Raw genomic sequence first — 22,132 nt, forward strand, 5'->3', positions numbered from 1 at the left:
AATGGCGCACTGACACGGAACACAAAAGTCCGAGTGTATCAGGCCTGTGTCCTCAGTACCTTGCTCTACGGCAGCGAGGCCTGGACAACGTATGCCAGCCAAGAGCGACGTCTCAATTCATTCCATCTTCGCTGCCTTCGGAGAATACTTGGCATCAGGTGGCAGGACTATATCCCCAACACAGAAGTCCTTGAAGCGGCCAACACCCCCAGCTTACACACACTACTGAGTCAGCGGCGCTTGAGATGGCTTGGCCATGTGAGCCGCATGGAAGATGGCAGGATCCCCAAAGACACATTGTACAGCGAGCTCGCCACTGGTATCAGACCCACCGGCCGTCCATGTCTCCGTTATAAAGACGTCTGCAAACGCGACATGAAATCGTGTGACATTGATCACAAGTCGTGGGAGTCAGTTGCCAGCATTCACCAGAGCTGGCGGGCAGCCATAAAGACAGGGCTAAATTGTGGCGAGTCGAAGAGACTTAGTAGTTGGCAGGAAAAAAGACAGAGGCGCAAGGGGAGAGCCAACTGTGCAACAGCCCCGACAAACAAATTTTTCTGCAGCACCTGTGGAAGAGCCTGTCACTCTAGAATTGGCCTTTATAGCCACTCCAGGCGCTGCTTCACAAACCACTGACCACCTCCAGGCGCGTATCCATTGTCTCCCGAGATAAGGCCCAAAAGAAAGAAAGAATGCAAGGAGAGACAACCTCGGGCAGTCCGAGCTAGCACTCTGATTTACACTCAAAGTTGCCAGTTTATATACATTTCGTGTCACGCAATATGGTTAGTTCATCATGTAGCTCTCTGATTAACCAGTTTTGTCTTTATCACATTAACTTGACGTTCCAAAATTTGTGGATTGGGCCGCATCCTGGTTTCAATCACTCCCTAACCTCGCCGCAAGTAGCTTGTCTATTCCTCATCCTACCTGTTGTATATTCTGCTGGATTGCCTTTCCAACTCTCGTTATTTCTCCTTAACCCCTTCAGGCTCCATTACTGAGCTTGGAATACAGACATAGAACTGTAACTTGCATCATGTCCTGTGTGTGACATTCTGTGGAGAATCAAAAATTAGATAAATGATATCTGAGCGGTTTATTGTGGAGTTAACTCGAATATGTGGTGCAGTTAGGGACCTATTTTGCCACTGCAGTCAGATTACGTCACAAACAGAAACTCCGACTGAAACTGGACAGTTATGATATGATACCACGCCCCCTGGCTGGCTGTCAATCATTTATATGCGCGTCACGTGTGGTTAAGTGAGGAGTCACTCATTTAACGTCACCCCTTCCGCCCGGGAGGGTTCCCATAGAAATCCTCGCGTTGTCAAGGTTTCGTATAATACCCCGCCCTCTCCTGCCTGTGATTGGGTCTTCAACGAGACTCTTTCTTACAGTTGGTTTAATGTGACGTCAATCACCTGAAGGTTAGCACATGTTTAATTTCAATTGGCCGCGGTGGCTAACAATCATTTGTGGGCGGGGCCCTCGAAACAAACGCCTGATTTGCTGATTGACCTGTCGCTGAGCGGGATCAACGTCCACTTCCAAAATCGGCATTGGTCAATTGGAGCTATCACTCAAATCTCGGCGTCGGGATTGTTCGGATGAAACGTCAATCAGCGGAGGCACTGCGACTGAGGCTTTACCCATTTTAAAGGCTGGAGTGAAGGATGACGTTGAAAGGTTGTGGTATGTGTTGAAGGAAAATCTTAACATAAAATTAACAGTTACTCATGCAACCTGGATTTGCGGCTTTCCGCCTGCTGATGGATCTTTGGTGAGTGCGTCTATTAAAATAAATGTGTGGCTGCGATGGAGTTATTCTCTCCCGCCTCCGGTGTGTTAATTGATGGGTCCAGGGCTAAGCTGTTCCTGCTGCGGACAGTAGGAAAGACCACGGTCTACAGTAGGGCCTAGTAATAAAGTCCTTTTTTTTGGAGTGTGACGGGGTGTGAAAATAAAATGTGATATTGGGAAGTCTAAACAGCAGGTTATTTAGTATCGGTATGGGACCGAGCCACAACTTGAGTCCTTTACCAGGCATTTCAATCTCCTGACTAAAATAGAGTAGCTGTTCTCTGATAATCCAACTATTTATAGTGCCTTTGTATCCGTCTTTTCTCTTAATGCTTAAGAGTTTAGCTTTTCTCCGTTTCCATGTACGTTTATTTGTGTTATATCTGATGGTTAGTCAGTTAAATAGACAGAGATCTTGTCCTCTGGCCATGTTCAAGAGCAGAAACTCCTCAAGCTTCAGTTCAGTAGTTGAATGTGAGGAGGACAGGGATTTTAATCAAAGCCAGTCTGGTGGTTCTAGAAAAATTTATATCTCTAGCTTCTGCTGCCATTTTAGCTAGCTTTACTAGGTGAAGTGGATAAATGGATGTTGGCTCATGGTGAGGTCTGATAAGATGCTTGTGAGGCTGATGGGTGTCATGGTGAAATCGTGTTTGGATAGCTTGAGTTCATAGAATGGTTACAGCACAAGGAGGCCATTTGGCCTGTCCTGCCCATGCCGGCTCTCTGTACGAGGATCTCTGCTAGTCCCACACTCTTGCCTTTTCCTTGCAGCCCTGCATTTTTTTTTTACTTCAGGTGCTTATCCTTTTTGAAAGGCATGATCAAATCTGCTTCCACCACACACTCAGGCAGTGCATTTCAAACCCTAACCACTCTCTCTCTCTCTCTCTCTCTCTCTCAATTTAAAAAAATCCTCCACTAATAGGGGGAAAGTTAGAGATCGCTATTATGGTTGATGGCAAAGTAATTTTAAAATTGGGATTGTAACAAAAAGTCTTTATTTGGTGATGCGTGGGAGATGTGGGGAACAGTTATAGGGGATGTACTCCAACCATTTTTAAAACTGACTTAAAGCTATGGCTTTCTTTTGGGCCTCCTTATCTCGAGAGACAATGGATACGCGCCTGGAGGTGGTCAGTGGTTTGTGAAGCAGCGCCTGGAGTGGCTATAAAGGCCAATTCTGGAGTGACTTATATGGCTTTATATTATGATTTATTGATGTAATGGATCCCATTACAATTCTAGTGGCTTATTTTGATATTCTGATTTATGCTTGACCCCTAACTAATGTCATTGTATAAGATAAAAGCAAAATACTGTGGATGCTGGAAATCTGAAATAAAAACAAGAAATGCTGGAACCACTCAGGTCTGGCAGCATCTGTGAAAAGAGAAGCAGAGTTAACGTTTCGGGTCAGTGACCCTTCTTCGGAACTGACAAATATTAGAAAAGTCACAGGCTATGAGCAAGTGAGGTGGGGGTGGGGCAAGAGATAACAAAGGAGGTGTAGATTGGACCAGGCCACATAGCTGACCAAAAGGTCACGGAGCAAAGGCAAACAATATGTTAATGGTGTGTTGAAAGACAAAGCATTAGTACAGATTAGGTGTTAATACACTGAATATTGAACAGCAGCAAGTGCAAGACCTTGTCGCTGCTTTCCCTATGTCTGATCTTATTTGACTCCAATTTCTTTTTGTGTATTTACAGTATGACTGTTGTGTCCTTGCTGGTATTCTTGGTGGCTTTATATAAACACAGTAAATTGGTTAGTGCTTTATTTACTTGGCTGGTGCATTCCTTAACACTGGTCTAATATTTGTTTAAATTGCATTGTTTGGTTCCACACTGGAGACTTCGCTGCTGCATACGGTCCCTAACTGGTTTGTGGCGTGAGGAGGCTGTTTGCTTGTAATGAAACAAAATATGAATGATGGTTTTCACCCAAAGGGTGATAGAATAGTGGAATAAGTTGTGGGGAAAGAGCAAAATGTGGGGGTGGGAGGGGAGGGGGGACTAATTGGACAGTTCTTTCCAAGAGCCAGCACAAGTACAATGGGCCAATTGGCTGCCTTCTATGCTATATTATTTGTTCTTGGCAGATGAGCATGTGATTTTTGGAGGAATCTGAGTCATACTGTGATTCTGTGAAGAGGTGACTGGATTTGCTTATGAGATGGAATAAATATTGCTATGTCTTGGTGTGATCTAGATGAGTACTGTACAGTTGACACTCCTGTATTCCTGTGATTTTATATATGAAGGTTATGTACATAATTTTCTTAAAGATGTAATAAATTTACTGAATTGTTTCTATATTTGATCTGTTAATTCATCTACAAAACTATGGGGAATTTTCATGATCCTTGATTTTGCTTTTTTTGCATGTTGGCTGCTGTTGTCAATGGCTCCTTTTCCTCAGACACTGTCCCTCTCCTCTTCAAGTCGTCTGTCTTCAGCCATCTTCGTCTTCAAAAAAAAACCTATGCTCAGCCATCTGTCTTCTCCAACGTCTTTCCTATTCAAGCACCTCAAACATGTCACAGCCCAGCTCTGTGCTCATCCCTTTTTTTGTAGCTCTGTTTGAGCATATCCTAATGGCACCAGAACAGCCCTAGTCAAAGTCACAAATTATATTCTCAATGACTATGATGCCTTATCCCTCCTTTATCTTTTCAGCAATGCTTGATCTAATTAACTGCTCCAGCATTACTTCTGACCAGCTCCTTGGAACTGCCCTTACATGGTTCCATTCCTACCTGTTCTAGTGCATCCCCAACAGTGGTGTCTGTTCCAGTTGTCACACCATTGCCTCCAGATGCCCTTGAGGATCTATCCTTGGCCTTTTCTCATCTACATGCTTCCTCTATGACATTGTCTGCAGACATGTGTTCAACTGCCATGTATATGCTGAAGACTCCCAACTCTACCTCTTTACTCCTTGACTGACTCTGGGCTGTCAGAGTGTTGGACATCAAGTCTTGGATGAGCCATAACTTACTCCAGCTTGACTTTGGGAAGACCACAGCTGCCATCTTTGGCCTCTCCGTCACAGACTCTGCTCGTTTGCCACTAACTCTGTCCCCCTCCCCCTTCCCTGGAGCTTCCTGTGCCGAATCAGTCCATTTGCAATCTTGGCATCCTGTTCGACCCTGAGTTGAGCCTTAAACCCCAGATGCTCTCCATCACAAAGACTGCTTACCTCCATCTCTTGCAGCATTATCTAAATCTGCCCTTACCAATTGGCTTGACTGTAATTTCCCTTTCCTCTTCCTCCCCCTTGGAGGCTATGTTTGCACATGTGAGGTTTGGTGTAGGTAGGTGCCTGTTCCTGTTGGCATGTTGGTTCGAGGTCAAAATCTCATTTTGCTATTGCTGGCCTGTACAAACCTACACTTACTGGGTAAAGTGGATTCAGCTGGTGCAGACACTACCCTGCAATATAAATGTTTTTAATGTGGGAGCGGCTGTTACTGGAAGCAATTTGCTAATGTAAGTGCAGTGTAAATACTGCTGTAATCTCGTTTTAGCACAGAAACAGGCCATTCACTCCAACTGGTCCATGTTGGTCTTTATGCGCCACACGAGCCTCCTCCCACTTTAATTCATCTCGCCCCATTGTTACAACTGAGGTGGGAGAAGTGCACTGTCTTTTCTAGTTCCACAGGTCACAATATATATTTAAATGTTTAACTAGTTACCAATACAGTCAATCATAGACTCTACTCTTTGTCCCAGAATAAAATACACTAACCAGGTTTCTTTAATAAAATTATCAGTTTATTATAAAACAAGACTTAACCAGTAATGAAGCAAAGTATTAACACAGAATGAAATATGAAAGTTCCCTTTTACCTTGGAGACACACACCCCTGGAAAAAAATAGAGATTTTCTCTTTAAAGCTCTGTTACCAAAAAAGACCACTTTGGCCAAATACTTGCTAATTCTTGAAGAAAAAAGAGAAGATATGGAAAGATGTCAGTTGTCCCTTTTTAGTTTATCTGAAGACCGGTGACTTCCAGTAAATGTTTTCAAACAAGACCTCTGTGTCCTTTCAATGACCCCAGTTTAAAAAAAAAAAAAAAATCCATGGAATCCTTTTTGTTTTATTTGGGAAAAATGATGTCCATAATTCTAAAATACTTAAGTCCTCAAAAATACTTAAAAAGATAGAAGCACTGTCCTAACACCATCAACATATACTACTATTCCTTTCTCCCTCATGTGTTCATCCAGCTTCCCCCTTAAATGCATCTACTCTACCTCAATCGCTCCCTTTGGTAATGAGTTCCACATTCTCGCCACTCTCTGGGTAAAGAAGTTTCTCCTTAATTACCCTATTGGATTTATTAGTGAACTCGAAGTGAGGTGAGAGTGATTGTCCTGGATATCAAGGCAGCATTTGACCAGTTTGGTTAGGGTTCCTTGATGCCACACTCTAAGTCGATGGGAATCGGGGAAGACTCTCCACTGGTTGGAGTCATACCTAAAACAAAGGAAGACGGTTGTGGTTGTTGGAGATCAATCGTCTCAGCCCCAGGGCATCACTGCAGGAGTTCCTCAGGGTAGTGTCCTTGGCCCAACCATCTTCAGCTGCTTCATCAATGACATTCCCTCCATCATAAGGTCAGAAGTGGAGATGTTCAGTACTGTTCACAACTGCTCAGATACTGAAGCAGTCTGTCTCCATGTGCAGCAAGATCTGGACAACATTCAGGCTTGGGCTGATGAGTGGCAAGTAACATTCGCACCCCACAACTGCCAGGCAATGACCATCTCCGACAAGAGAGAATCTAACTATCTCCCCTTGACATTCAACAGCATTACCATTGCTGAATCCCCCACGATCAGCGTCTTTTGGGCGGGGTGCCACTGACCAAAAACTGAACTGGAGCAGCCACATAAATACTGTGGCTACAAGAGCAGGCCAGAGACTGGGAATTCTGCAGCGAGTAACTCACCACCTGACTCCCCAGAGCCTGTCCACCATCTACAAGGCACAAATCAGGAGTGTGATGGAATACTCTCCACTTGCCTGGATGGGTGCAGCTCCAACAACACTGCAGAAGCTCAACACCATCCAGGTCAAGACAGCCTGCTTGATTGGCACCCCATCCAGCACCTTAAACATGCTCTCCCTCCATCACCGACGCACAGTGGCAGCAGTGTGTACCATATACAAGATGCACTGCAGCAACTCACCACATCCCCTTCGACAGCACCTTCCAAACCCATGACCTCTTCCACCTAGAAGGACAAGGGCAGCAGACTCATGGGAACACCACTGAGTGCAAGTTCCCCCTCTGAGCCACACACCATCCTGACTTGGAAATATATTGCTGTTCCTTCACTGGCGCTGGGTCAAAATCCTGGAACTCCCTCCCTAACAGCACTGTTGGTGTACCCTCACCAGATGGACTGCAGCGGTTCAAGAAGGCAGCTCACCACCACCTTCTCGATGGCAATTAGGGATGGGCAATAAATGCTGGCCTTGCCAGTGACACCTACATCCCATGAAAACAAAACTCTTATTTATGGCCTCCTAGTTCTGATCTCCCCAAAGTTGAAATGTATTCTCGGTCTACCCTATCAAATCCCTTTGTAATTTTGAAGACCTCCGTCTGGTCACCTGTCCTTTTCTAGAGACAAGAGCCCCAGCCTGATCGGTCTTTCCTGATAGTTGTAACCTCTCGGTTCCGGTACCATTCTTAAGGGATTGATGAGCTTGACCTGTGTGTGAACAATTCAATATCAAGAAAATTGGCATTTAATTTTAAATAGAGTAATCTTGTCTCTGTTTGTTTGGAGACCAAGCAGCCTGCATGGTGCTTATTTTAAATACTAGCTCCAGGCAAATTTCTATTTCTGCTTAACAGAAAAGAGTAAGCATTATACTGGCATACCAGAGCCATTCTCCTTCACCCAATGTTTCACCATTCAAGATCAGCTACTGTAGTAAAACTGCCCTGGCACAAAACCAGTTGGCATTATCCAAATAATATAGTTTTTTGGGGATAAATGACTAAATTCTTACTGACTTTGGCAAAACTAATTCCATGCTGTGATTCATTGTCAAATGTTTTTTATTATTGAGTGTCTGTTTAGCATTGGCGAAAGTTTAAAGTAGAATGATGGATCACACAATTAGTTGTCTCCCACACCTCTATCTGACTTCTTCCAGCTCTGCACATTCTCCTCCCCATTCCAAACTCTCCATCTGTGACTCCAGTCTCTTGTGCATCCCCCACCATTTGACAAATGTGCCTTCAGCTTCCTGGATCTCACGCTGTGGAGTACCTTCTGACTCTAGTACTTTGACCAAGCTTTTGGTCACTCCTAATATTTCCTTTCACTCAGTATCAATTTTCTTTTTCCTCGTCCTTCTAATCTCTGGGGCATAGTTTTTGTTTGTTTTCTGGTTGCCTGATTTATTTCCTCCCACAGCCAAAGACTTGCAGGTTGATAGGTAAATTGGCCATTGTAAATTGCCCCAGTGTAGGTAGGTGGTAGTAGAATTGAGGGAAGGTGGGGATGTGGTAGGGAAGATGGGATTAATGTAGGATTAGTATAAATGGGTGGTTGGTCGGCACAGACTCGGTGGGCCGAAGGGCCTGTTTCAGTGCTGTATCTTTCTCTGACTGACTAATACACAGCAGGTCCATCAGCATCTTTTAAAGGGAGATTAATTTTCAGCTAAACTGCTCTAGAATGGTGAGAGCTCCTTGTATAGGACTGAGAAAACAAAGTGGTCAATAACGGTTGTAGGTGTTGCTTGTTGCTATCAGAAAGAGATACTTTTTGGTGGGTTTAATCAATCGGAGACAAATCCAGACTGCTGGGCTGCAGCCCTCTGATCTAACTGAAGTAACCTTGGACAATTTCCTGCCAGATTCTCCCATTTGCATCCCGCCATGTTACAACAACCTGCATTTATATAGCACCTTTTTAACATTGTAAAATGTCCCATTTACTTTACATAATAGTCATACAATGTTGACACTGAGCCAAAGAAGGGCGATATTAGGACAGGTGGCTGAAAGCTTGGTCAAAGAGGTAAGTTTGGAGGAGCGAGAGGCAGCGAGGTTTGGGAAGAGAATTCCAGATCTTGGAGCCCGAATGGCTGAAGGCCAAGGGGAGGTATGGAGTTGGTGGCAAGGGAACTGAGTTTGTGGTGGGGGCCAAAGATAATGGCTTTGCCCTTCCCAGTGTTTAGCTGGAATAATATGCTGCTCATCAAGACTGGGTGTCTGGTCAGTAGTTTGGTGGAAAAGTGATTGAGAGAGGTGGTGAGGTAGAGTTAGCTGTTGTAAGTGTACGCGTGGAAACGAATGCTGTATTTTCGGATGATATCGCTGAGGGGCAGCAAGTAGATGAGAAATGGGAGTTGGGAGGGGGGGGGAAGCCAAGGATAGATCCTTAGAGACTCCCGCAGTAACATTGTGGGGTGGCAGAGAAGCTGTTGCAGGAGATTCTCTGGCTACTATCCCACACAGCTGGGCAATGCAAGGGAGGCATTAGAGGGTGATGGTGTGGTCAACCTAGTCAAAGGCTGCAGACTGGTTGGGGAGGATGAGGAGGGATAGTTTACCATGGTCAGTCACAGAGGAATGCCATTTGTGACTTTTTAATTAGGGCTGTGGCAGGGGTGGGAACTTGATTTGGGGAGGTTCAAACATGGAGTTGAGGGAAATGTGCACACAAATTTGGGAGGTGACAATGCATTCAAGGACTTTGGCGAAGAAAGAAGGGGGACAGTACTGGAGGAGTTGGAACCATTTGCCATATCTGCTACTTTGGCCACCAGAAAGGGAAACGGGTGGGGGTGGGGTGGGGTGGGGGGGGGGGGGGGAAGTTTGGCTTGGTGAGCAAGGGAGAGAAACAGCACAGAGGCCGTGAAATGGATGGTTTTAATCATAGTGACAAAAGGTCCACGAGCTCCTCGCATTTGTAGGGAAGAGGACTTCAAGGAGTTGGTTGGTAGTGGGGTGAAAAAATAAGTTGGATGGGTTTTTCTTTTGTGTTCTCTAGGATGAGCCCTGGAGTAGTGAGCAGTTTTGGCAGAGGAGAGCAGGGCCTGATAGTGCTTGATATGGTTCAGCCAGATCTGGCAATGAATGGCTCAGCCAAATGTGTGCATTATACATTGCTGTCTACATCCCATGGACATATGGGAGAGGAGATGTGGACTGTACCAGGGTTGGCAAGAGTAAGTGCTTTACTGGGGACAAGGGCATCGAACGTGGAGGTGAGTCTGTGATTTGAGTAGAAGTGATGTGGTGAATGCAGAGACAAAACCTAGACTTCCCATTGTAAGTGACTTGGAGAGGTTTTTTTTTCAGAGCAGATGCAGAAACGTGGGGTTGAAGGTGGGTGTGAGTGGTGAGGGATACAAGGAAGTGATCAGAGATTGCCTTGTCTGTGATTTGCAACAATGGAAATAGAGCAACCATGTGAGATAGCAAGGTCAAGGGGATGGGGTGAATATGGTTAGAGTTTATATGGAGGAAGAGCCTCAGTAGCATACTATTTTTTTTTTTCTCCCCTTTCTCCCTCTGGTTAAGTTTCCTTACCATCTGCACTATTTCATCATTCCTGATGTACCAGTAATTTCTGACTGTGCAAAATAACAGTTTATCTGGAGATAAATTGCAGGTGTGTACTGGATTTTTAAAGTAGTTGTTTAAAGTTCTTGAGGGGAGAATAGAGAGTAGGGTTTTTTTTCAGAGCGGTTGGAAGTAGGTAGTGCTGTCCCTCGGAGTTCTGTTCACTATATAGCAAAGATTTGGACGTCGGCCTTGAGGGAGTGGTGTCAGAATTTACAGATGATTGCCCAAATAAGGAAGCATCGTTATTTCCTTCGAACCCAAATGGCTATTGATAAGGAGAGGGATGGGCTCAAAAGTGGCAGATGGAATTCTGTGTGAGTGATGTACTTGGTTGAATAAATAATAGCAGTAAGTATCCTCTGAATTGAAATCAGTTCGGTGCTGTGAAAAAGCAGAGGTATGGGTTCACGACACTAAAGGAGGCAGCTCCAGTTGATGCTATTTTTAAAAAGCAAATGGTGTTTTAGATTTTATCACTAAATATAGAATAGAAAAGCCAAGAGGTTATGATGAGCCTATTTAAAACCTTAGTAAGATCTCGAAGCACTGTGTACAGTATTGAGCTCCACACTATAGGAAGGATGTTGAGGCTTTAGAGAGGATACATTACAAATTTACTAGATCCTACCTGGCATGAAGAAATACAAATACAAAAAGGATGTGAAAAATTGGGGCTTTTTTGTTAAAACTACGCAGATTGAGTTGATAAGAGTCTTTAAAATTACAAAGTCAGACAAGCAGAGTTTACTTGATCAAGATGATTTCCAGGGGGAGGATGGAGGAAGAGAAGCTTTTTTTTTGATTCAGGAGGAAGCAGACACTATAGGAACATAAGTGGGACTCCTGTGTGGGAGGCAGTAAAAGAAGGGGAATGTATGTCATAAAATTAGGCAAAGGAGAAAGGCTAATCCAACCCTGTTTTATGTAACTGCTAATGGTGTCAGAATTCAAAAGGCAGCTTGAGACTAGAACATTGTAGTTGAGCGATATTTAGATAAAAGGGAAATTGTGTGCAACATGTAAAACCCATGGCAGATGTGACAAATGTGCTCTGTTTGAAGTGTGTGCTCCAGAAGTGGGACAGGAGCATTACTGACTTTCACACTGTGTTCAATCACTAGTATTGCTGTTCAGCCAAATAGAAAACGACACGCCTTTTTTTTTATTGAGCCAAGCAGCCCTCTGCCAGCCTTGCTGGGACCACCAGTTTGCACATAGGAGGGCTGAGGCAACCACACTTGTGTGTTCCAGCCCACCTATAGCTTGACTGTAGCTCGCTGTGGTATTGGGGAATGGACTCCCACTTGTAAAAATTGAAGCTATACTTTCAGAAGAGCATTAGTAATTTGGCGTTCATGCAGCTGAGATGGTTCTGGAAAAGTTGCGTAATATTTTTGTTGTGTATAATATTTTTAGACTGCCTAAAGTTGTAGCAGTATAAATTCGTACAGGTTCCAGAGAATAATTTGATTCCTTGGGATCCTTTGTATGTGTTTGGGAAGAGGGGAAAAAAAACTCGTGTGCAAAATCTGCAGCTTCTCATTATGGAAAGTGGGGTTTGAGTTCCTTTTTATTTTGGAGTGCGGGGGTGGAATAATTTAGGCTGCGGGAGAAAAATCTGCAATTGAACTTTGGGAGTGGACGGTCTCTTGAGAATGCTGTGTGCTGGCTCATCCACAGTCTCTCTCTCTCATTTTCCATTTATGTGAATCATGTTGGCTGTTTACATCCTTTGGTCTTAAATGTTCTTTTCCTTTTGTGTGATATGTCTTTGTGGAATGGATATAAGATGATAGGCTTTTAATGTGTCACCTAGTAACCGGGGAAGATGTTTGTCAGTTGCCAAGCTGCATTTTCTCGACAGCTATTAATGTCAAATGTTGGTTTGGTGGGGGTGCCATAGGGTGATAGGAGAGGTGCTTTGGCCTACTGCCTGCATATTTTCTGTCAGTTCCAGTTAATGCACTGACTAGGTGGGATGAAATGGGCACAGAGGAGATTATGTAGAGAAACTGGAGAAGCTGGGATTGTTCTCCAACCAGAGAAGGTTAAGGGGGACATTTTAAATGGAAGTGTTCAAAATCACGGGTTTCAGTAGAGTAGCGAAGGAGAAACTGTGTTTCCAGTGACAGGAGGGTCAGTAACCAGAGGGACACCAATTTAAGATAATCGGCAAAAGAACCAGGGGTGCAGGGGGGAGATGAGGAGAATTTTTTATTTTTAAATGCAACGAGTTGTTGTGATCTGGAATGCGCTACCTGAAAGGGTGGTGGAAGCAGATTCAATAGTAACTTTCAAAAGGGGAATTGGATAAATAGTTGAAGGTGGGGGGAAATTGCAGAGCTATGGGGAAAGAGTAGTGGCGGGAGGTGAGTAGTGGTCTTTCAAAGGGCTGGCACATGATGGGCCGAATGGCCTCCTCTGTGCTGCAAGATTCAACGATTCACCACAAATTAATTGTGTTGGGTGGTGGAGGGGTGAGTATATTTGCCGATTCTGTTGAACTAATCCTTTCTCTGGGCTGGATTGGTAACTCGTGATGTGGAGCAGTGTTGGGGATTTGGGTGAATTGGAACCATAGAAAAATTACTGCTCAGAAGGAGGCCATTCAGCCCATTGTGTCTGTGCCGGCTGAAAAACGAGCTGCCCAATCTAATTCCACCTTCCAGCATCTGGTCCATTGCCTTGCAGGTTACAGCACTTCAGATGCATGTCCAGGTTTTAAAATAATTGAGGGTTTCTGTGTCCACCACTGTTCCTGGCAGTGAATTCCAGACACCCACCACCCTCTTGGTGAAAATGTTTTTCCTCACACCCCCTCTAATCCTCTACCCATCACCTTAAATCTGTGTCCCCTGGTAATTGACCTCTCCGCTAGGGAAACCGGTCCTTCCTGTCTACTCTATCTAGGCCCCTCATAATTTTGTACACCTCAATTAAGTCACCCCTCAGCCGCCTCTGTTCTAAGGAAAACAACCTGTGCCGATCCAATCTTTCCTCATAGCTACAACTTTCAAGCTGTGGCAACATTCTTGTAAATCTCCTCTGTACTCTCTCCAGAGCAATTAATTATGTCCTTCCTGTAATGTGTTGACGAGAACTGTATGCAATACTCCAGCTGTGGCCGAACCAGCATTTTATACAGTTCCAGCGTCACATCCCTGCTTTTGTATTCTATACCTTGGTCAATAAAGGAAAGCATTCCATATGCCCTCTTCACTGCTCTACCTACCTATCCTGCCACCTTCAGGGACCTGTGGACATGCACTCCGAGATCTCTCACTTCTTCTACCCCTCTCAATATCCTCCCGATTATTGTGTATTCCCTCACTTTATTTGCCCTCCCCAAATGCATTACCTCACACTTCTCTGGATTGAATTCCATTTGCCACTTTTCCACTCACTCAACCAAACCATTGATATCATTCTGGAGTCTACGGCTATCTTCACTATCAACTACACGACCAATTTTTGTGTCATTAGCAAATTTTCCAATCGTGCCTCCCACATTTAAATCCAAATCATTAATATATACCACAAACAGCAAGGGACCCAACACTGAGCCCTGTGGAACGCCACTGGAAACAGCTTTCCATTCGCAAAAACATCTGTTGACTACTACCCTTTGCTTCCTGTCCCTGAGCTAGTTCTGGATCGAACCTGCTGCATTCTCCTGTATCCCATGGGCTTTCATTTTACTGACCAGTCTGCCATGTGGGATCTTGTCAAATGCCTTACTAAAATCCATGTAGACCACATCCACTGCACTACCCTCAACAATCCTGCTTGTTACTTCCTCAAAGAATTCAATTATGTTAGTAAGACATGACCTTCCCTTAACAAATCCATGCTGACTATCCCTGATCAGTCCCTGCCTTTCTAAGTGGCAGTTTATTCTGTCTCTCAGAATGGATTCTAATAATTTACCCACCACCGAAGTCAGACTGACTGGCCTATAATTATTTGGCCTATCCCTTGCACCCTTTTTAAACAATGGTATAATGTTCACAGACCTCGAGTTCTCTGGCATCTCATCCGTCCGTATCCAGTGAGGATTTGAAGATGATCCTCAGCACATCCGCTATTTCCTCCCTGGCTTCCTTTAACAACCTGGGATGCAATCCATCCGGCCCTGGTGATTTATCTGCTTGCAAGGATGTCAGACCCTCTAGTACTTCATCTCTCATTATGCTAATCGTATCTAATACTTCACACTCCTCTTTTACTACAATGTCTGCATCATCCCTCTCTTGTGAAGACAGAGGCAAAAAACTCATTAAGAACCCTGCCCACATCATCTGCATCCACGTATAAGTTCTCTTGTACATCTCTGATAGACCCTACCCTTTCCTTAGTTATCCTCTCGCTCTTAATGTACTGATAAAACAGCTTTGGGTTTTCCTTTTATTTTTACCTGCCAATATTTTTTCATGTCCTCTCTTTGCTTTTCTACTTTGCTTTTTTACTTCGCCCCTGCACTTTCTATACTCCTCTAGGCTTTCTAAAGTATTAAGTTTTTTGTGATAGTCATAAGCTTTCTTTTTCTGCTTCAACATACCCCGTAAACCTCTAGATAACCAGGGGCTCTAGATTTGGCCGTACCACCCTTTATCTTTGTGGGGACATGCTGACACTGTGCCTGTAGTATCTCTCTTTTGAATGCCTCCCACTGGTTTGCCACTGATTTTTTTTCCTTCCAGTGGCTCTGTCCAGGCCACTTTCGTCAGATCGCCTCTCAGTTTTGTAAAATTTATCTTCCCCCAATTTAGAACTTTAACTCCTGTCTTATCTTTGTCCTTTTCCATGATTATGCTAAAAGTAACTATTATGATCGCTATCTCCAAAATGGTCACCCACTGCTGCTTCATTACTGAAGACTAAATCTAGAATTGCGCCCCCTCTCGTTGGGCTTGTTGCATGCTGGCTAAAAAAGTTCTGTTGAATGCAGTTCAAGAATTTTGTGTCCTCTGTGCCCTTCACACTGTTTGTATCCCAGTTGATAGGGTAGTTGAAATCCTCAACTATTATTGCCCTATAGTTTTTACACACTCAAATTGCAGGACAACAGGAAGCAGGAAAGTTCATGTTGTTTTCTCCACGTGGTGTCAAACCAGATAATGCTTCTGATGAAATGTTATGTTCAATGTCTTCCTGTTTGGGCATCAGGCTGCATTTATTGCACAACACTTCCTTAATTTCCTTCACATGGTTGTTTATACAGCTGAACTGCTTGATAGGCCACTTCAGAAGGTGTTAAGAATCATCTAGTGTGGGACTGGAGTCATATGTACACCAGACCAGGTACGGGTGGAGAGCTCTTTTATATGAAGGGCATCTGTGCTTCAGGGAAGGGAGCTTGCACAACCATCTGTGCTTAGGAAGAAGAGCTGGCACCTGGTGTTGGCATCTGTCTGCCAGTTGTATAAAGAGCATCTACCTCTTGAGGCAACTCTTGACCATTCCAACAGTTTCCACCCTCCGTAAACTTGAGGTCATCCAAAGCTCGGCTGCCTATGTCCTTCACACCCAAGTCGTGTTTACCCATCACCCCTGTGCTTGCTGACCTACATTGGCTCCCAGTCAAGCAATACCTCTTTTTTTTTTTTTTTTTTTTTGCTCATTCTTGTTTTCAAATCTCTCCATGGCCTCACCCCTCCCTATCTCTAATCTCCTCTAGCCTCCACAACTCTCTGAGCAATCAGTGCTCTTCCAATTTTGGTCTCCTTGAGCACACCCGATTTTAATGGCTGCACCATTGGTGCCTTCAGTTGCCTAGGCCCCAAGCTCTGGAATACCCTCCCTATACCTCTCTGCCGCTTTACCTCAATTTCCTCCTTTTAAGACACTCCTTTAAAACCTACCTCTTTGCCTAAACTTTTGGTCATCTGCCCTAATAACTCCTTATGTGGCTCAGTGTAAAAAAAAATTGTCATAATGCTACTGTGAAGCGCCTTGGGATGTTTATTATGTTAAAGTGCTATATAAATGTAAGTTGTTGTTGGTCATCGTTATCTTGGTGCCACTGTGTTTAGATCTGGTCTACCTACAGCAGCGCAAATGATACTCATATGATATCCAGCTACTCACTGTGTGCATTGGCTTCTTCACAAGTCTCTGAGCTGACCAGTGGGCATAGGGTCAAAGTGCAGCGAACCCTAGAGAATCTAATGCAGCTAGAAGGAAATGATTGGCGATTGAAGAATGAATGCATGTTTCTTCCACCTAGTGAGTTGCTCCAGTTTTGCTGGTGACCAGAATTTTCCAGTCCTGATCAAAATGAATGCCTCAAAATTTTGCACTTTCATTTATTTCTCTCTTTCTTGCTCCTTCCACTTTTTCAGCCAATCACGCACTCTCTCCTCTGCCCCATTGGTACCCCTCACAGCTACTGCTGCCTTGTCCTTCTGCAGAAACTATTGGTTTCTTGCTGCAGTACATTTCCAAGGATGATTTTTTTTTTTAACATTTTGCATCTCGCCTAAGTAACCTTTCTTTAAAAAAAAAATGAGCATCGACTAGGCCTTTGACTACAAAAGACATCACAGCTGAGTTTGATCATGTTCACACCCAGGGTTCGATGCTTTCATATTGAGGTAGCTTTCCTGAGCCAACTATAGCATTAAAAAAAAAAAAATCATTCTCGGGATGTGGGCATCGCTGGCAAGGCCAGCATTTATTGCCCATCCTGAATTGCCCTTGAGAAGGTGGTGAGCTGCTGCAATCCATGTGGGGTAGGTACACCCACAGTGCTGTTAGGAAGGGAGTTCCAGGATTTTGACCCAGCGACAGTGAAGGAATGGTGATTATAGTTCCAAGTCAGGATGGTGTGTGACTTGGAGGGGAAGGAAACTCCATGAAGCAACAAGATTTTTGCTGGCAGTAATCACTTGCACAAGGAAGTAAACCTCTGCTTGCTATGGGGCAAATATGTTAACTGTAGGTTGAGCATAGAACAGCTTTATGGTTGAAATTGGAGGTGGTTTGTTGATGCCTTCTTCATGCCCCCCCTCTTTTTTTTTTTTCTCTTTTTTTATTCCGCCCCCTCTTTCCCCCCCCCCCCCCCCCCCCCCCCCCAAAAAAAAAGCAACCAGGCTGTACAAATACAAAAACTAACAATCATGCAGATGTCAAAGCTGTTTATACTGAATGTGGTCTGGCATGATCTGTTGTTGCTCTGCTAATGGATTTTCCAAGTACAGCCTGAGATGCGATGATGCATGGTGAATGTGTTGGTTTTTTTTTTGTCATAGTTTTCTTTTTATAACTCAAGGGGAGTTGATGGCATTAAAGTTACCCTGCAGTTGTTGCTGGCCCCTCTCACTGTGCAAGTCAAAACCAAGATTAAAGCTTTTCATTGCGGAAGGGAGTTGGAGAAGTGAGGCTCATTGTTATAGCAGCAGAGCCGGGAAGAATTGGAAAAATGTTTACTTCACCCAAATTCATCTCCACATGTTGGCTTGCTTCCAGCCAGGACATCTGATGCCATTAAAATAATGGATGTGTACTGTTGTGTGGCTTACTGCTGTACTACATTAAAGCTGCGTTCTGCTGCCATTATCCTCTATCCTTTGCTGTTTGGGCTAGGAAGATTAACATTGTGACACGGAGTTTGTACACGATTGCAAGTTTCAATTTTGAAAAGAGCCTTAAATGCAAACACACACATTGTGTTTTGACGAGTTTTCTGAAATGGTAAGAAATTTCCAATGCAGCTTAAATTTTATGCGACAGTACTGAGAATGATAGCTGGGCTTCTGTGGGAGGATGGAAGAGAAATCAGAGGGAGACTTTTTGGTGAGGGAATGAGCAAAGTTGGGTGTGTTGTGAAAGATTTGGGGCAGGGGTACAACGTGGCAGATGTTTTTGAAGCTATACTCTATCTGATCCAGTTAGAATCGTTAATTCCCTTGGGTTCTCTTTTTTTTTAAAGTCAATCCAGACTGACCAAGGAAAAAACAAACCCCAAATGTCAAGGTTTTGATGTGCTTCATGTGGGTCTGTAATTGAGGTTTTTGTATTTTTTGTTGTTTATATTGCATTTAGGGTGGACCTTTTTTATACCAAGCAATGGAATTTATTGAAAATGAGCCACGTCTTTGTTTTTCTTTTGCCAGAAACTCTTGAGGCTGTTGCAGTATGAGCCATGGGGTACGACGTCAATCGGTTTCAGGGCGAGGTGGATGAAGATTTGATTTGTCCAATTTGTAGTGGGGTTTTGGAAGAACCTGTACAGGTGAGTAAACTATTTGGGGTGATGGTGGCAGGGTAGGTGGGGTTGGTTGTGCAGAGGGATCCTGAATGGCTTTGGTGCCCTAAGCCCCAAAATCTCTTAATCTGGCTCAGGTATCAGCAAGCTATTAAACTGTGGAGGGCAGCACAACAGCATCTGATCATGCAAGCATCTTTATTTTAAAGGGAGCTCCTCTGTGAACCTCGCACTGTTGGAATCTAAGTTCAGATCATGCAGGTTCACCTGACCATGTTATCTGAATGTTTCTTGTGTTTCTTTTTAATTTTAATTTTGAGTTTAAGGAAAGGGTATTAAGTTTGAGCTGTGAACAGGGAAATGCTACCAATCAAATCTCCTTGCATAAGTGTGATCTATTGATGCAGGGTTGGAATGATTTGCAGCTGTGCTGCGTCAGAAATCTGCATGGTCAGGAGATTAATGGAATGCTTCCTATGTTGCAGAGTCTTATAAAATCTCTCAAGTTTTAAATAGAAATTGTGGCTCTGAGTTCCGTATAATAGGCATGTAAAAAGTGGGGGGGGGGGGGGGGAGGTGAAATCTGCAGATATTTGAAATACACATGGGTTCGTCAGCATCTGAGGAGAGAAAAGAGAGGTTAACTTTTTTTTTTTAAGAACAAGCCCTTTGTCAGAACTGCACTGTTAATTATCTATAGCATCTCCATTGCGACCATTATGTAAAAATAACCTACTGTGGGTGGCAATGTCCTCAAATGTACATTCAGGTGCTTGCTGAATACAGTGACAGCCATGATTCCCGATAGGTAGAATTAGTAAGATTCCTTAGATGGGTTATTCAGTGGGTGAATGAGCCTTTCAGACCAAGCATCTCTTTTTCTGGTTTGATCCCTGATCTGTGCTGGGTTGGCTGATCTTGGTTAGGCTAATAGGGGTGCAACACTTTGTCTCTATGCCCCTTAGTTAGGGAGGGGGTAATAGGTCAGAGTTCCTGCTCCCATCTCTAACCCTTTACCCCTGGTGGCAGTGCATATTTGTTGCATGAAGACTAGGACTGGGCTCTGCTGGACTGCTGCTGTTAAATGGCTTGCTGATGCTCCCTGTCGAGCCTCGTCCATGAACATTGGCAACTTGGATATGGTACCAAAGGGTGATGAGTGACCAGGGAGTGGTGTCTCAGTAAGGGTTCAATGTCTTCAGGAAAGGCAAGGAGAAAATTAGCTTTAAAAATGCACCAAATTGTACAGTACAGTTTTGAAAGGTAGATTTTCTTTTAAAGAAATTTTAGAGAATTTGATATAGAAAATCTTTATTGAAATGTGGAGCAGGCTCGAAGGGCCAAATGGCCTACTCTCCTATTTCTTGTGTTATGAAATGTACGATTTCAATCCCACTCTACAGAATGTTTGCAGGAAAACTCCATCTCATCTGCTTTTTTTCCTGCCCTCCTTTCCACTGATTTTAGAAGAGTGTGGTAATGGTGTGCCTTCTATTAGCTAATTAAGTGCAGAGGCCTGATCTTGTGGCTTTTGGAGGCAATTAGAGGGATTTCATGTCCTTTCTTGAATAAATTGGTGGGGGAGGGAGATGGCACTATAATCATCAGCAGTGAAGAGCAATACATAATGGACTCAATTTGAAAGGAATGTTTCTGGATAAAACCCTACCTCTTCTCCCACCTCATGAATTGGCACTGCAGTGCTGAGGATTGTACTAGAGTTGCTAATTACTGCATGCAACAAACTTTCTATTTATGGAATAGTGGCGATTTGTAATTGGCTCGAAGATGCTGCCACTCCAAGTGAATGACATGCACTGATTTGAGAAAGGAGAAAGAGAAGAATTAGTGGCAGGAATTTATGGGACAGAAACAAATTAGTAACCACATTATTTGGATTCCAAGAACTACAGCCAGATAGGAATAAATGACTTAAAATGGCAAATTGCTACAACTAGACTCCATGAATAGAACTTAACATATAAGTACAGCTTTGAGAGAGCACAATATTAGTGTAAAGGTATTGGAGCTGGGTGTGTGACCGACTGAGTGAAGGGGAAATGTGGAAAACAAGCTTTTGTTCACAGTGAGGAAACTTTGTAATGTTCCCATGTGAGAACCTGGGTGGGTGTTGGTGTCAGGGTGCAGATTTGAACCAAGAAGGGGAGGAAAGAGTTAATGTGTCTTAAAAGGAAATGGGATTTTTAATCAAGCTCTTTGAGTTTGATGTTTGTCCTAGTTTGCTAAGTACTGCTCTAAGTTTCTAGACAGGTTGAGGGAGGGTTAATCCTAAATATCAACTGGCTAATGCTTTTCTGAAAGAACACCATGAAGAGGAAGTTGATGGGCCTCATCTCTGCAGTTTTTCTGCAGTCTCTTGTGGCTTCTCCCTTTCCCTATTCCACTATATAGTCTTGTACAACTGTAATTTTCAATGAGCAAATTAGTGCAGATTTTCCACAAGCTAGCTCATTTCATCCGAATAAAGAGATGCATGATAGATTTGATGGGGCACTTTTTAAAAAGATTACGGGAGCGACTGACAAGCTCAAAATGGTACTTTGATACTGACTGCATCATTAAAATTGGCTCCTTGACAATGCCGCAGATTTTTTTTTTTAACCTTGAATTTGATTAAAGGAGCTTCACCTCTGGCCAGTGTTCGTCCCCATGTCCTACTGAGGAAAATTTGTGTGGGTGGCAGTGTATTAAGTCTCTTCCGTGCATTCTGATCTAGGCGATCTATGCATTTCTTGATTACATCATGTAGATTTATAGCCATGCGTGCTTGTGGAAGCAGATCTGCTTTTATTGAATAGAGCCTGAGTGCGTTTAAATTGGGTCACTGCAAATTGAATTTCCAGATGACTTGGGCTGTTTTGTTTATTTGTTCTCTCTCTCGTCAGTTCATTTGCTGTCTCCTCTGCTCTCTCCTAGGCTCCACACTGCGAGCATGCGTTTTGCAATGCCTGCATCACCCAGTGGTTCTCCCAGCAGCAGACCTGCCCGGTGGATCGCAGCGTTGTTACTCTAGCCCACCTTCGCCCTGTCCCCCGCATCATGCGGAACATGCTGTCCAAACTGCAGATCACCTGTGACAACGCCAACTTTGGCTGCACTGCTGTGGTGCGACTCGACCAGTTGACCTCCCATCTCAACGATTGCGAGCACAATCCGAAGCGACCTGTGACATGTGAGCAGGGATGTGGGTGAGTTTCTTCACTACTACTTCTTTTGACAGTGATGCATGGTCAAAATTTCAGAACCATATTTTGGTGCCTGTTTATTTCTTTGGGTCAGTAAACATAGAATGTAGTGTTGATACTGAGGCACACAGACCAGGAAGGTGTCAGCTTTGATGTCTGGTTTGTGCTGAGTTTGTCCATTCTGGCCACTGCAGTAGTGACGTGTGACCAGTTGCCATCACTGGCCTTTTGGTGAAGTGCTGGCAGAGGGGGGGAGTTAGACATTGGGATACTCTGGCTCATGCATGAAGAATGGTCACTT

The 22,132-nt window shown here is 43.8% G+C and overlaps 1 protein-coding gene across 2 annotated transcripts in view; it reads left to right on the top strand.

Moving 5' to 3' along the window:
* Positions 1-1,639: 1,639 nt before the first annotated feature.
* Positions 1,640-22,132, top strand: part of rnf41 (ring finger protein 41) — a 33,054-nt gene continuing 12,561 nt past the window's right edge. Inside the window, exons 1-3 of one of the 2 annotated variants that reach the window (XM_068024536.1) lie at positions 1,640-1,789; positions 18,534-18,652; positions 21,563-21,834. In XM_068024536.1, the coding sequence (XP_067880637.1) occupies positions 18,563-18,652; positions 21,563-21,834 (362 nt within the window). In that variant the 5' untranslated portion in view covers positions 1,640-1,789; positions 18,534-18,562. Of the gene's footprint in view, positions 1,790-3,521; positions 3,581-18,533; positions 18,653-21,562; positions 21,835-22,132 lie in introns of those variants that run through there. The other variant, XM_068024537.1, reaches the window with a different exon arrangement.

Source organism: Heterodontus francisci, chromosome X (genome assembly GCF_036365525.1).
Source record: "Heterodontus francisci isolate sHetFra1 chromosome X, sHetFra1.hap1, whole genome shotgun sequence".
Lineage (NCBI taxonomy): Eukaryota > Metazoa > Chordata > Chondrichthyes > Heterodontiformes > Heterodontidae > Heterodontus > Heterodontus francisci.